The sequence below is a fragment of the Melospiza georgiana genome, chromosome Z (genome assembly GCF_028018845.1).
Source record: "Melospiza georgiana isolate bMelGeo1 chromosome Z, bMelGeo1.pri, whole genome shotgun sequence".
Lineage (NCBI taxonomy): Eukaryota > Metazoa > Chordata > Aves > Passeriformes > Passerellidae > Melospiza > Melospiza georgiana.
Genome location: NC_080465.1, coordinates 57,714,770 through 57,731,830, shown reverse-complemented (window position 1 = coordinate 57,731,830; position 17,061 = coordinate 57,714,770). Strand labels below are relative to the sequence as shown.

Sequence of the window (17,061 nt, the reverse complement as noted above, 5' to 3'; positions counted from 1 at the left end):
AGATCAAGTTCTATTATTCACCAATGTAACATTTCATACAATACAAACAAACAAGCATGAAAAGGAATCCCATTCTAGCAGTGTTACTTTTCAAAATGGAAGACATGTCTGTCAAACTAACCATTTAATAATTTTTATTTTTGTAATGAATGAGATGAAACTGAAGGTCAAAACAGCAATGCCTTGCTTTTAAAGCATTCTTAGAGTATGAGGACAGTGTCACAACTTAATCTACAGTGAATATTTGTTAATTTTAAAAAGTTACAGAAAAAGAAGCAAGTTGAAAATGTAATAAAGCTTGCCAAGCTGAAACTGTCCTTTCATTGTCTTCTTGAAAATAAATGCCTCATTAATGTGTTTCTTGGCCTCAATTATTAAATTACTCAGGCACAAACAAAAAATATTAAGTACCTTGGTTACACTAAGAGTGTAAACTTCAAGAAATAAAAACCCCAAGATCTATGTAGATATTTCTAGTCTTAAAACAGACCAAATGCTCTGAAGTAACTTTTTTAAACTAAATTTTTTTACCATACAAAATCTTTAAGACTATAAGTCTACACCATATTTGATGTGTACATCATACATTCAACTGTGTAAGGCGCTCAGAGGATATCCAGAAGAAAAAAAAAATTAAAATCACAGAACTCAGAATATGTGGTTGTGTTTGCTGAGAAATATACTAACCTGTTTGAACATCACGCAAACTGAAGAACACAAACGCTGGGTTCACACCCTGAATGAATTAGTCACATCATTTAAATACAACTACTTACTGTTCTAATCAGCTTGAAAATTATTTACATTGGCTACAAAACTCTCTTAGTAAGAAGTATAAGATAGTGTATTCCTAACATTACAAAAATATCACGCTTAAGTAAAATGCTCTATATACTAGAGAAACACTGGACTATACAGAAACCTCTCCAGTTGTCTTTCCTTTTACACTTTCCCTGAAGTTACTACAGCTTCAAACATGCTTGGACTACCTGAAAACATGCTTGGACTTGGATCACAGTGACAAGGTACCTCAAGCTACCACACTACCACAGATCTAAACGAGCAGTTTTATACCTACAGTCAAACCTTTGGGGCAGAGAGAGATCAGCAGGAGCCAAGAAATATTTACAGCTCCTACTGCCACAAGAAATCTGTCAGTTCAAGGGGAAACCTGGGGTTATTTGTAGTGTTGTGTGCAAGTTCCCCTACAAAACAAGTATATTGCTTCAATTTTACTGCTAATACCCATCAAATTCTGGTACAGCAGACAGTACTACTTGACTAACATTAAGATGATTTTAGTATTTGTATTTGGTTTTTTCTCCAATTGCAATGGTCTGAGAATAAACAGTAGGTAAAAATACTATGCTTAATCAAAGTAACTACTACACCTGGAAAAGTTAGAAAAGATCCCAGGGATACAGAATGTTGCAATATTGTTTATGTGTCAAACTACTCTGTTTATATCCAGCATGAATATTCTCAAACTGAAAGAACTGCATTACTTGCTTGCTTCTGAAACCTACACAAAAGAAACATGATAGACACAAAGCCATACACTTAATCTGAGGCTGAAAGCCACATTTTCAAATCCAAAGTAGTGTCTGTTTTATAACTTTTATAAGATGTATCTTCAAAATACCTGTACTTCCTCTTATTGGTTGCGTGACTGCTTACTTCTCCATGTACCAAAACCAAAATGATGGACATTTGGCTAGAAAACAAGAGTGTTACAGCCTATGATGGTTTGAGCTCCTCACATCTGTGAAATGGCACAGGAAATACTTATAAAGTCACTGATGCAGCAGGGGCAACTAGCCTGTACTGCTAATGAAGTAAACCAGACACTCCCAACTATGTAGTTTCTTTCTTACAGATGGAAGAAAAAAATATTTAAAATCACACATATATTCTATTAAGTTTTAGGAACTCAGAGCTATAAAAGCTATACAACACAGCTTTTCAGAAGAAGTATCTAATATGTAATACTTTCATTACTTCTCCTGTCCAAATGTCATAATTATTAGGGATAGAGCTCTCCCACTCCATCTCCTCCAATGAAGACACACTTGAATTTTGGGTGCTTTATTGTGTCACATCCCTTTCAAGTATTTCAAAGCAATAGTAAACGATTTTGCTCATATTTCCTGAACAATTTTAGTAACCATTTCATACTGTAAAAATATGTGCTCTATATTCTGCTTGAGATTAGAAGGGAATATTTGGAATTCTTACTCAGAACCTGTGTTGCCTATGTGGTCACAGTCTATACAAGTACATACAGTCCTCTACCTTTTATTTCTCAGTTACCACTTTCTGCTGACTAATTCCAGATACGCCAAGACTTCTATGCCTACCATAAAGTTTCACACGCTGTCTGCTACTTTCAGGCACAAATGCCATGTAAGAGAATCGGTGTTTCCACATTCATAGTGCCCTGTACCACAGGGACCTCTGTCGTCATCTGCCTGTTTGCTAATAGTGTTCAGTGACACTCTGCTCCTGGTGACACAAATATAATTACAGCACCTCCTCAACCAGCCATGCACATAATCACCGAGGATTACTTTTACAGTTCACTCTGACAGGACTGCACACATTTCTTCTGACAGAGTACTTAGGCAAATGTTGTTATACAGGAATGAGAAATCAAAACTTAAGAGTCATAATAAACTCAGTCTCCTTCTCAAGTGTTAATGTGCAGATTAAAAAAAAAAAAAAAAGATGTGATTAGTTTCCCCTCTCTACACAGATCCTCTCATTCGGTGCAAAGGAGGAGGTCAACTGTTTTAGCAGTTCATCTGTTTTTTTTTTGATGTAGTGAGAACCAGCCACTACGCTAGAGACAAGAATCTTCTCTACACGGCTTCAAAACACTGCTTTTACAATAAGGGTATCGACAGACCTTCTCCACATTAATGAAGTGTGTCTTAATAAGTAATGCTAAGAAGATCCTACACAGGAGAAGGCCCTGTGATATTTGATCATGAATGATGACCTCCAATATACCTTGGGGGACGTACAAAACCTGGAAACTGCATGACTCCCAACTTACAGGATTGGCCCCATCCACTGACTTGGAAAAGACCTGGGAACCTTATTCAGAAAATCATTGACTTTGCACATATTCACGGAAAAAAACCCCGTTATCTATGATTGTTCCACTGTCTGCCAGCTTTAGAGAGCATTTCAAAGTGCCCTTGGTATTTTGTCTGCAAGCACACTATGACATACAGCCTGCCCGGTTCACCCCTTTAACTTGGGTGCTAGCAGCCAAACTGCCCCTTGCTGCCTTAAACTTACGTGACCTACAAAACATTCAGTTCAGCTGTTGTAACACCATATTATATGTCTGCACATCATTTAGCTTTTATTTTGACAAATACCCTGCAGGGGAGATTTCTAGCAGTGCCAGAATTGTCATACTGAATCAAACTGGATCTCAGCTAGCTCTATATTCACTCTGACATTGACCAACCTGAAGTTAAAAAAAAAAGACAAAAACCATAACCATGCTGGTTCTTGATAATAAATGCTTTGGTCTATATCCAAAAAATCACACAGGTAATATGGGATAGATCAAGGTAAAGATAAAAGACTTTTTTTTTTCAGGTGGTTTCTTTACCCGATTGGAGTTTTTTGTCTGTTTGTTACTCGATGGGGTTTTTTTAAAACTCTTTTTTAAAATTTAAAATATACTGAGTAAGACAGTCAAACACAGAAAGCGTCTTCTACTGATAAATAAAAATTTCAGGAATCCAAATACACTCTTGAAAAAAAAAAAAAAAAGCTGCTACAATTCACAGGCACAGGTTCAAGCATAAGCTTTCCTTCGTTATATAGAGAATTTGGCAAAATTCTTTAGAATTAAATGGCATATGTTCACACTGGTAGAAACCAGTAACTTTCTTGGCCTTATGAGCAAATAGATGAATATACTAAAAGAAGCAGGTACTGAGAAATGACTTCTTGTAGTACATCCTTTAAAAGAACTTTCAAGATGTATTTTCATGTTTGCTGACCCAAAAGTTCAAGCTAACACAGGAAAGTATCTGAAAATCCCCTGATTTTCAGATTAAGTTGAAAAAGGATTCAACTATAAATATTTATGCTACAACATCAAAGCTATAAGACCATCAAAAATATTTTAATACCTCCACAGCTTCTAAGTGTCCCTCTAGTGCCATATATGTGAGAAATTGAGGTTCCATGTAAGGAATGGCTTGACCAAGTCCTAGGCCATCACCAAACTCATCAAGTAGTCTGAAAAACATGGGTTAGGAAACATGGTCTTATTTTCAAAATTAATAGTTACAACAGAAAGTCTGGATATACCAAATTATTGCACATCACAGCCCGATACCCAGCCATCTGATCTCTCCCTCCCTTGCCTCAACTGGACATGTAAATAAGATAAAAAGCTCATGGGACAAGAATAAGTGCCATGAGTCATCAATCATCACCACAGGCAAAACTGACTCAATTCAGGAAAAGCCTTAATTTAATTGAAAGGTTGAACCAGATGATCTTTTGAGGTTCCTTTTCAATTTAGGCTGCTCCATGATTCTATTAATTTCTTGCCAATAAAAATGGATTTGAATGGTAAGAAACAAAGACAAAAACTAAACCACCTTTCTCTTAGCCCTCTCTTTATTTCCAGGCTCAACTTCACTCCTTAGCCCTTGAGCCCTCTAATTTTCCCTATCCCAAGCAGGGCAGAGAAAAAGGAATAGGGGTTGTGGTCTGTCCAAGGGAAGTTCCTCTTTGCAATTACTTCCTCCTTACACTGTTTCCCTGCTCCTACAGGTTTTTCCCACAAGCTGCAGTCCTCCATCAGCTACTCCAGCACGTGTTCGCCACAGACACAGTTCCATCAGCAAATTCCTACCTGTTCCACCACGGTCTTCCCCGGCTCTAGAGCACTTCCTCCCCCTTCTTTTCTTACCTTGGTGTCTGCAGGGTTGCTTCTCTCACATTATCTTCATTTCTCTCTCACACACTGCTTACTGTTCAACATTTTTTATCCTTTCTTAATACTTTCCCAGAGGCCCCACCCTATGGTGGGTCCACTGGAGTCAGCTGGAACAAGCTTTCTCCCACATGGGGAGGCAGTTCCAGCCTCTCAGAGACAGTTCTGCAGTTTTGGTCCCAGTACAGTGGTATCACAATCCCACAGTATATACTTCAGAACATCCCGATGGGAGTTCTTACTGTGAAAGAGTATAAGTTCAGCTAATATGTTTCATATGTATTGGTATTAAGTTGTTTTACAACTAACAATCAGATTGTTATTACATCATGTGTCAGGTCCTTTGAGTTCTGTTTTAGAAATTCAGAAATTAAATCTTAAAACAGGCGCAAGTGAAATGATGTACAGGTCTGCATATGTTCAGCAGACCAAACTTAACAGATCATCAACATCTTTGTTCCTTTTTTCAGTAACTAAGAAGCTTACCAAGGCCAACCTCCAACACTTAAAAGACAGCTTCTGTCCCTATCACACAATTCCATTGCTAGCTTACTGCCTGACAGTGTAAGAATACAGGTCTTACTTCTAGTTTGGACTCTCATGCATTAGTCCCTATTATGCTTTTCTACAATATAACTTCACAAGGTGAAAACAACAGTGTTGGTATGTCTGCGCTCAAGTCTATGTTTTAATAACCAGAAGAGAGCATGTGTTATGTCTCTCACTGGAAAACCTTTTGTCTATCACATTCTAAACCAACACATTATACTATTATACATTATACTATTTTGTATGTGGCTCCAATCACTTTATTCCTGGTATTTGAAGCATGTTTATAATAAATTGATTGCAATATCCTTCAGTAATCTAATGAAAGAAAATGGAATGAAGCATTCAAAATTATTATAATATTGGATAAGTGTATGGCATTTGACAGAGAAATAAAATAGATCTACAATGACTAACTTACACCAGTTTGAAAGGAGGAAAAGACCAATTATAAAATAGGACTGACTTGAATGCTGATTACATTTATACTGCCTTATTTCTGTTACACTTCCACTTGAAAATTAAATTAGAAAATAAACTCATGCCTTGCATATTTAGGGCACCACAATTTTCACAAATCACCACCTGATTTAGCAACTCTATTCCCTTCTCTCTCATTAGAAGATACATAGCACTTGAAATACCTTAAACTTTAAAACTGAGATTATTAGTCCTTGAAGCAACTGCATACTGATATGCATAAGTACTTTTGATATCTTATACAGAAAACAAAATAGTAACTACAAAACCTCTGAAATGAAAGCAGACAACTATCAAATGCATACCTCCACTCCACATCCAGATCTTCACTCACACTGGAGTCATCCTCAAGATTGTTATTTCCATCCAACAAGAAGAATCCAAGATGTACAAAATCACGAATTGGATCATTTTCCTCATCACTGCTACTTTCTACTTCTTCTTGGTACTGTAACCAAGGAATTTCACCTTCCTCCAATAATGCCTGCTCCCTTTATATAAAGAAATAAAAAGCTAAAACTAAAAAGCTAAGAGAACTTACAAACACATATAAGCAACAAAAGCCAAACAAAACAAAGACTAAACAGACATGTTTCCCAGACTACAGAGTCACAGATTAGGAATTAAGCATTTGTCATAAAAATTCAAGAAATTCACAGGGCTCATAATCTAGTAACACCCATGATTCTGTGGCAGTTTTGTCTAATGCTCAAGGCCAGCAGTACAGTATGCAGTTTGTTTCAAATTTTCTCTAGTACAGACAACATCCCTGCCAGGGTTAATAAATTTGGTAATAAACATCTTATTTATCTACAAATTCCCAAAGGCACTACGGAGAAAGATTGTCTTGACACCCTGAGCAGCCTCCATGGCAAAGCTTGGCTTGACTGCAATGCAAAGAGCTACTGTTTGCAAGAGAAGCTATCTTGCAAGAGAAAGACTCCTCTCATTCCTGGATATTCTAGAGGAGCAAAAGTCACCTGGATGCAGAGTCTCATGGGGCTGTGAGGCCCACTTTCCTTATAGAAGGGAAAATAAGCACGAATTATGTTAAAGATGCATACATTTTTATGCTGATCATATAAAAAAAAAGTTAAAAATCTCCATTATTGTTGTCTGAAAGAGATGAGTTATTATAAAGTTTTCATAAAGTCACACTAGTTCTTCAATACCCAAGAATGTGGAGAATACTAAAAAAGCATTAACAACAAAGAGGATTGCTTAGCAATAGAAGCACCTAACTGCACGTAAGAAGCTGAAAGAACACTTAAGTGTGGCCTTTGCTTTATAAAGATCCAAACTAGAGTCAATATTAAATGCTTAAAAAAAGCTAAGAACGTTCCTCTTATTTGTACATAGCTACAAATTTTGCCTTATAGCAAAGGCAGCTACAGTTGAATGACTAGAAAAATAAAGTTTAAAGTTACTAGAGCAAGCAAGAAATTCAAGTTTTCTTCAATCACCGATAGGGCTGCAGAAAATAAGGAGCAGCAGTGGAATAGGAGAAGCAATAAGCAGAGAGATAAACAAGTTCTTTTCCAGGAGTCCTATGCAGTATCAAAGGATGTTTATGTAACATGTATATCTTAAAAATTAACTTGCCTAACTGGCTTTTTAAAGTCAATATTAAGTCTATTAGCCATATTGAAATTACATGTCAATACACTCTCATTGTTTCTGTATGTTTCATTACAAAGAACTGCTTGCATGAAATGCCATTTTCCCTGATTTGAAATGCATACAACTATTCAGATTATTGTGATGTAGGCAAATGATTGTTGCTAGCATGGTAACCGCTTTTAGATGCTATTCTATGTAGTGCTACGTGAATACCCCACTACTGGCGATGCTAGAAGCTGTAGGAAGTTAGCCAATAAAATAAAGGCATACTCTTCTTGGAAACAGAAGTCTGTGCTCTCCTCTGTCACACCACTGCTGCTCCTCTGCACACCAGAGTCACGCTCCTCCCTGCACGAGACAGTCTCCCAGCTTTCATCACTTGAAGACTGCTCTTTTTCCATAGCAGTAAAATAGGAGGGCACAGATGTAGACCATTCTCCATCACTCCACTCTGAGCTGCAATTTAAACAAGTAACACAGTATGAATTCAAACACTGCTTTAGGGAAAAGAAAATAATTTCCTACTTTTCTATCAACATTGCTCTCAATATCAGCAACTTTTTTTCTAAGAGAAATTAATCTTGTGCTATCTATAGATGCATTACAAATCAAATGCACATAGAGTTATTTAAAAAAAAAAGAAAATTAGTCTGTAAAAAAAAATTCAAACATTCTACCCATCCTACTTTGCAAAAATGTTTTGTTCTTCTCTTGCCCCATATGTAGAGTACAGGAAACAACTCAGAAACAGAAACCAGTCTCACTACACACATCTTTCTCCCAGATTAGAAAAATGGCAGCAGTGGCACTGCTTGATTAACAAATAATAATCAATGTTAGCCTTACCTCTCAGCCAAACAAATTTAAATCCACAGATCTCAGAAAATATAAGCCATACAGAATGACCTTTTTTAACATAGAAAGATATAATGGATTACAAACTCCAAATTATTTGATTCACTACCCCAAACAATATGACCAGCAGGGAGTTTTGAAAAGACAATTTTCTCAGCCACCACACAGGAAAGGGCAATAAACAAGCTTTGAGCAGCTTAAACAAAATAGTAGTGCTAGCACAATCTTAGGAAGGATAAACGACTGCTACCATTGGTAATGGCACTTAGATGACTCACTCACTACAGTGACAATTACTGAAAATCCAAAAAAAAGTCAACTAGCTCTGTCACTTCAAAAAGTTAGAGAAAACACACACGTGAACAGCCAACTTGCTTACTGGACCTCATTTTATGAAGCAATCCACAACACCCACAGCATAGTTCTCTAATCTGCTAAACCCAGTATGTTAAGTGTATTCTTATTCCCCCACCTACAAACTCACTAATTTCCTCCCTTTATCGAATATTACAAATGTATGCCAGTAGAACTTTCAATTTAAGGAATTTTCAGTGCTTTTGAAAAACTGCATAGTATATACTGCAGGTTTTACAAGAATGAAGAAGTTCAAGACAAAGATTATATACAAGCATTTTAATTTGAGGCAGGAATAAATTTTTCTACCACAATTTTGATGACTAAGAAAAGTGATGGAAATGAGAATATTCATTAATTTTGGGCATTTCATCTAATGCATTACACCATCTAAAGCTGAATATTGACTTTTTTTAACCTTTTGATCTGTTTGGTTCTTTGGTTTTGGGTTGGGAGTTTGGTTTGGAATGCTGTTTGTTTTTATCTTGTTTGATCAAGTTTTTTAATATATATTATACAAATTCATCTTAGATTAAATTGTATATAGCTGAAATATTCATGCCTTGTTTTAGTTGTCTCTATTTTACAATCTGAGAATGACTTCCAACACACTTTAAAACACTCCTCCTTTGCTTTTAGTCAAATTTGTTCTATTTAACGTTTATACACAAACACTAATTCAAACCAGAAAAGGATATACCTAAAGTCACTAACTCTAAACGACTGAAGAATATTAAATATTTCAGAACTCAGGATTTAACTGTGCTCAGTTCTGCATGGGTGCAGAACATTACTTAATGGTTAGAGAGTTACAGACTTGGCACTTGCCAAAAGCATAGCACATGAACTTAGCCTCTGCATGTGGATTTGCTGACACTAGTCCCTCCCCCTGACTAGTCCCTGAACCCCTTCCTAACCCGTACTTGGCATACAGTCCAAAATTAAATGGATGGAGCTAATGGATATGATCCTCCTCCCTCCAACCCTGCCCTGGGACTTTCCACCACCCTTTGAACATACATGGTTCTGAGAAACATGCAAGACTTTCTCCTTCCCACACAGCTTCCACATGCTAACACTACAAAAGCTGTGAACCTCCTCGAAGTGAAAATGTGAGGTGGAGGCCCACACTGCAGCAATCAAAACGTGAATTTCTCCTTGGGTTGGGAATAAGCTAAAACTGACCTGAAGGATGTAGTTTGACATGTATGTAGCTTTTTATGCAGCTCTGCATGAATATAAAATATAGTTTAAATCTTTAAACATAAAACTTCACCTTTCAAGAGTGATCATATTACTTCTTTGTACAGACTAACTGACAATTTATTTCATAAACATAAGTATTTTTAGGTTTTAGAACATAAATTATGGGGATTCTAAGTTAAAAATACATGATTCCTATTTACTGGTTCAGTTACTGTCATCATCAAGAACATTTCTAATAATCAACCCATGTTTGTTTTTGTCATGCTACAATAATTCATCACTGTGCTTCATGGAAGCCAAGTTACAATTGTAGAATACATTACACTTCCTTCATGGCATTTTAATTTTCTAGCAGCAGCATTTCAAAAAGGGAGAAGACTATGCATTAATCAAAATTTTTGAAAAGCAAACCTTACAAGGAAGTGATAGATTCATTTGCAAGTACCTTTATTAAGAATCACAGAATTGTCAGGGTTGGAAGGGACCTTTGAAGACCATCCAGTCCAACTCTTTTGCCACCCTGCCATCCAACCTTTCTGCAGTCCAATCTGGGACACAGGAATGGTCTCAGGTGGGTTTGGAATGTCTTCAGAAAGGGAGACTCCATGACCTCTCTGGGCTACCTGTTCCGGTGCTTTGCCACCCTCAACCTAAAGTTCTTCTTGCTGTGGTAGAACTCCTTGTGTTTTAGTTTATTGCTATAACTCCTTGTCCTGTCACTGAGCACCACTGAAGGGAGTCTGGCCTCATTCTCCTGGCACCCACCTTGGAGCTATTTATTTGCATTAGTGAGATCCCCTCTCAATCTTCTCCAGACTAAACAGACCCAGATCCCACCTCTCCTCATAACAGATGCCCCAGACCCCTCATCATCTCTGCAGCCTCCACTGGACCCTCTTCAGTAGCTCCTTATCTTTCTACAACTGTGGAAACCAAAAATGAACACACTACCCCAGTGTGCCTCACTAGGGGCAACTTAAAACTCTGCGACTTTTAAGTTTTAAAGACAAGATTTTACGCTAATTAATTTTCATCCTTTTCTCTCTACAAAAATACAGGACATACAATCTACAAAGCAGGTTAGCTTATGAATGACAAGCACATGTACATCAACAGACAGCCACATCAATATCCAGAAGACATGTCTTGTGAAATGGGAACAGAATCAACAAGCTGAAAGCAAACTGCAAGAAAAAGAGGGAAAAAAGCCATCACAAACACTACTACATCTCATAAGGTTAGAAATATTTTTACCCTCAAATAGCTCTGTTATATAATTCCAATTAATAGTGAAGAGTTCTAAGCTAACATTTTATGAATAAAAGTTAATCAACATAAGGTTTATCCAAATTATTTTGTCTTTTGGATGATGTCTTAGGGTGACTATATGGTGCTTGCATCCCCAATCATCTGTTCTGTTTATGCTGGATATTAAGTTTTGCACCTTTAAGATTCGTTCCAGAGAGCGAAGCGGGGGGTGAAGAAGAAGCGCGCAGTTTGTTTTCAGGCACTGCTCCACTCACTCCTCCACATTCCTGCCCCTGGACTGTGTTCTCTGTGGCATGGACGGACAGCGGGACAGAGCTCTCCTTTGCTTTTAGTTAGTTTTTAGCTAGCTAAGGCAGAGAAGTTTCTGGAATGAGGTTTTTCTTTTTCTTGGAACTGTTCAAGCCTGCTCTGGACTGAAAACCCAGAAAAACACCGGGAGCTCGCATCTGTTGGAGCCGGGATGCTGCGTTCCAGTGCTGGAGGACTAAGAGACTGGGGGAGCAGAGTTACACTCCACAACAAGGACTCTCTGAATTTTAAAATTTTTTCATTTTTTATTCTTGTGAATACTTTTCTTGTTAAATAAACAGTTTTTTCACTTTTTTCCAAGGAAATATTTTCCCAAATCAGCTGGGGGCAGGGCCACTTGGATCTGCTTTCTAGAGAGACCACTTTTGGAGTTTCCTTGAAAATATGCCCTAAACCAGTACAGCTGAAGAGCTCAAAGCGGGAGAAATCTGAACACGGCTTCTCGTGTCAAGGTTGGAGCAATTTGTAAATCTAAAACTGTCATAATTAATAGTTACTTTGGAAACACCTAGTAGTCTGAAGAATTTTCATTAAAATGGGATTAAAACACCCTATCAAGTTATTCTTCAGATATTACAAGGAAGAACAATTTCTTTCAAAAGAGACAATAACATAAATAGGCTGCCATGTAGAATACTGAGATTTGGAAGCAAAAAAACTAATTCTGAAGAGTAAGCCTAGAAAGAAACTTTCAAAGCTGAACAAGTCTCCCAGTCTTTACTCTCTATCTGCTCAGTAAAAATGAAATGAAAACAAACAAGTAATATTCCTCAGTGATAAGATGCTCTGACTGCAGACATAAAGAAAGGCTTTTTACATTACCAGAAGAGTGAAGGATAACTGAAAGGAAAAGTTGGCATCTTGTTATCTGATCATATTCTGAAATGCCTTAAGTTTTTATGTCTCATCTGCTAACATATTGTTCAGTTTCACCCATTATTTACACAAAAGATTCAATACTAAAGAAGATAGAAAAATAAAACATTTACCTGTCTTCATCTTTATGGGACATAACGTAATGTGTGTTGTGGTCTTCAAACTCATTCCAAAAAGCACTGTCACTTAGAACATTGTTTTGCTCTCGAGTTAGTGCATTTCTTCTTAAGTCTATTTCTATGTTCTTTTGATGACTGCACATTTTTGAAAGAAAGAACATACCAGAACTCATCTCATCTTTGCCACCTCTCAAGGGACACTCAGGATGGCACTGCAGGACATCAGCAGTTCCAATTCTCCTCCAGGAAACATTTTCCTCTTCATCATCACTAGGGAGATGTTTTTCTCTCTCCAGTTGTTTAGCAGTATTTTGTTTTCTAATTTTAGGTCTCACTACTAGTTCAGATGAATTTTCTTGGTCAGAGTCTCCATCACAGACATTTAATACATCAGCAGCTGGTACAGGGGTTCCAATTCCTACATCCACTATGTGTTTTATCTGCTGTGCTTCATAACTGTCATCACCCAGGCTAATTTTTGGTGTAGCTTCACCTTCAGCAGATTTAGGTCTCTTATTGTTTGGACATGCCAAAGGCGTTGGTCCTGCTTCTTCACAACTTTCTTTATAAACACTGTGGTTGAAAGCAGAGAGTCGGGACTCTAAGTCATTAATAGACTCCATGTCTTTTTGACACTGAGAAAGTATGTTATCTAGTCTTCCCTGAATAAGACCTGCTGCTTCTCTTATCCAAGAAAATTTGTCTAGATCATCCTCTTCCTCTCCATCACTGCTATCTGGCTCATAAGAGTCAATGTTTACAAAAGCAATTCCATTTTTACCATTCAAATCATTATGCCCTCCAGACGTGTATTCTGCAACATCCTCAGATTTTTCATAAGGATTCATCAGGTCCCGTGAGGTTTGGTTGCCTTCTAGGTCATAAGAGAATACAGAAAGTGGTGATGTTTGGCTTGATGCACTTTGGCAAACAGGTTCTCTAGTGCCAGCATCTTTTGACAAAGGCTCAGAAACTTGAACGAATGGACTAGAATTTTCAGAGAAAGCTGTAAGAAAGAATGCACCAGAATAATCAAAACCAACAGAAATATTCTTGTCTACAACAACTGCTCATTTAAAAAGAAGGGATAATTTACTAGGACTGCCGTACAAAGTGATAGAAACATTTATCAGAGATGCACTCATTCTTCAGTAATATATTTACTTTCTCATTTATACAAACTAAGCCGACAGAAATAGATCTAAATTATACAATTCCAACTACAGATGTGATAGGGAAAAAAGTATTAAAGGAACACATATACAAGCAGAATTTTTACATTGTTTATATAAAAGGGAATTATAAGATAACAGGAAAACTGAAAGAACATTTCTCTCCATACTGGATTATCCATTCATTAACTGGCTAAATTGTGCCTTCTGCCACACTTAGATAAAGTCACTTATTGCTACTATAAATTGCATACTAAAAGAACTGTAATTTTTACCCGCACCTTTGAGTGAAACTCCTTTTAAGAAGAAAATAGCAGGGTTGAATGTGGTACTACAGGTAATAGCTGCTTCATCACAAATGCATTTTACTTATATTACACTTGAACATCTCTTGCATAGAGGGACAATAAACATCAAATCTAGCAGCAAGAGTTAAAGAAGGTAAAAACATCTATACTACTGCTACTACAAAATCAATACTTTTCAAGTAATTTTTGAACTCCCAACCAAGGCAATAGTCCAGACTTTTTTGTCCAAAATCTCATCTAAATCATTAGATGAGGCTCCATTACTAGGTAGGTGAATTCCTGGCACTGGAATCTTATGAGAGCTATGCCCCTCAGCACTAGAAGTCTGGCTTCTAGGAAATAATACTGTATCTAATTAGAATCTTGAAGCTCCTCCACAAAATTGCTATGAGCCAAGGCTGGTAGGCAGGTCCCTCTACAGATCATCTACTCCATTCCTCTTGCTCAAGCAGAGTCACATATATTAAGTTACTAAGGATCAAATCCAGTCATATTTTAATATTGTAAATAGTACCTCCTCCTACCCATCTTCTACAGTTTCTTAGATTCCTAAAGCACCTGGAGGGTAACTTCATGGTGCAGGTACTAAAGGGGCCAACTAGGAGAAGTGCCCTCCTTGATTTATTGCTTGATAACAGAGGGTCTCATGACCCAAGTAGAGACTGGTGACAGCTCAACGTGTGTAAGCAGCGCCCTGGCAGCCAGGAGGGTCAATCCTGTCCTGGGGGCATCAGGCCCAGCATCACCAGCTGGGATTGTCCTACTCTGCTCTGGGGCAGCGTCATGTAAGGTGCTGGGGGCAGTTTTGGGTACCACCACATAAGATACAAAGATATTAGACAATGTCTAAAGGAGGGCCAAGAAGATGGTGAAGAACCAATGGGGGGAAGACACACAAGGAGCAGCTGAGGTCACTTGGTCTGCTCATCTTGGAGAAGAGGAAACTGAGGGGAGATCTCACTGGGGTCTTCAAGAACCCCAGAGAGGAAGAGGAGGGGCAGACTCTGATCTCTTCTCTGGAAAACACAATGACAGAACCCAAGGGAATGGCCTGAACTTGCGTCAGAGGAGGTTTATGCTCGGCATCAGGTAAAGGTTCTTGCCCCAGAGGGTGTCTGGGCACTGGAACAGACTCCCCAAGGCAGTGGTCATAGCACCAGCCTGACCGAGGGCAAGAACTGTTTGGACAATGCTGTCAGGCACCACAGAGCAATTCTTGGGGATGTCCTATAGCCAGGAATTAGACTCAATGATGCTTGTGAGTACCCTCCTATTCAGAAAACAAGCAGCATTTTAGGTAATACCTACCCACCCAAATACAGACGGGGAAAAATGTAGCCTAGTGAAGACAAAGAAAGTAAATCAATCCAAAATGGTTCTGTAAGATAAATTTGAAGAGTTGCAATATACACACAAACACATGTAAAGGAAAGGCATTTTGTTATTAAACTAATTTACATACAAAGCAACTTGGGAACAGGGAAATAATACACCCTTAAGCTGCATATATCTAATGACCCACAAAATAACTACATGCATCTCTGTGTAACTGAAAAAAGAAATGTGGTAGCATTATATAGAGACTCCATTCCAGACTCAACACTGCCTTACAGGAAATAGACCTTTAACTAGATGAAAGTATAGAAAATGTATGAAGCATGGAGAACAGTAAACACACTTCAATTACAACAAATTAAATTCCCCTGAATACAAAGCTAAAACAGCACTATACCATTATCATTTAAAAAGAAAAAAAAAAACTAGAATAAGAAAGCAGTTTCAAAATAGTCTATAAGGGAAGGAGGGGGAAAAAAGTTACGTTGTAGAGCAATAGAATCACTCATGCTGGAAAAGACCACTAAGGTATCAAGTGCAACCATAAATCTAACACTGCCAAGTCCACCATTAGACTATGTATGCACACCTTTTAAGGACCACCAAGAACTGACAACTGCCACTTTTCTGGGCAGCCTCTTTCAATGACTAGCAAACCCTCTGGTAAACATATTTTCCCTAACAGCCAACTAAACCTCCTCTGGTGCAATCTGAAGTCATTTTTTCTTATTCCATCACTTGTTATTGGGCAGAAAGAAGCATACCTGCCTCACTCCAGCCTCCACTCAGGCAATTGCACAGAGCAGGAAGGTCCCTCAAACCTCCTTTTCTTCACGCTGAACACCCCCAGCTCCCTCAGCTGCTCTTCATTTGACTTGTACTCCAGACCCTTCCCCAGCGCTGCTGCCCTTCTCTGGACACATTCCAGCCCCTCAATGTCCTTCCTGCACTGCAGGGCCCAGAACTGGACACATCACTTGAGCTGTAACCTAACCAGTGCCCAGCACAGGGGGATTGTCACTGCCCTAGTGCCACACTATTGCTGACACAGGCCAGGTGTCCTTGCCCACCTGGGCACACTGATGGCTCATACTCAGCCAGTGTTGAGAAATACCCCCAAGTCCTTTCCCCCCAGGCACTTTTGAAGATCTAAGGCTGTATCAAATAAGGTTTTTTAAGCTGAAAACCTCAGACAAAGAAATGGGTCCATATTTCTAATCCAAGAAGGCATTCTGTATTCCTCTATTAAATTATTATTCAGATGCTAATGTGACAGAACACATTTTGGTAAATACTAACATCCAATATGCATTAAACAAGCGAGGACAGTGGTCTAACTGGTATACACAAAAAAAGGAGTAACTTTTAAAGATGTTTTAGAGGCTTAAACTAATTTTCACTGTGGTTGACAAAGAGAACAACCTGGTTCATGATGCATAAAATATTTCACAGCCTCATTCCAAACAGAATGTTAGAATAGGCATTTTCTCCCAAATGTGAATTTTAATTTGGAGACAAAATATTTTGAACTAAACAATGTTATTGTTTTCTAGTTTATTAGAATGTATTAACTCATTATGAATGTTCTTCAACTAAAACTACATAGCTTAGTACAGATTTATTAGATTACTTATATTTTA

General features: G+C 37.9%; 1 protein-coding gene across 6 annotated transcripts in view; it reads right to left on the bottom strand.

Moving 5' to 3' along the window:
- PJA2 (praja ring finger ubiquitin ligase 2) overlaps nt 1–17,061 on the bottom strand; it is a 62,359-nt gene that overhangs the window by 33,058 nt on the left and 12,240 nt on the right. For 5 of the 6 annotated variants that reach the window (XM_058043287.1, XM_058043288.1, XM_058043292.1 and 2 more), the window contains exons 3-6: nt 12,601–13,612; nt 7,889–8,074; nt 6,304–6,489; nt 4,155–4,263 (exon numbers count right to left, since the gene is read on the bottom strand). In XM_058043287.1, coding sequence (XP_057899270.1) covers nt 4,155–4,263; nt 6,304–6,489; nt 7,889–8,074; nt 12,601–13,612 — 1,493 coding nt within the window. The remainder of the gene's footprint in view (nt 1–4,154; nt 4,264–6,303; nt 6,490–7,888; nt 8,075–12,600; nt 13,613–17,061) is intronic. The other variant, XM_058043290.1, reaches the window with a different exon arrangement.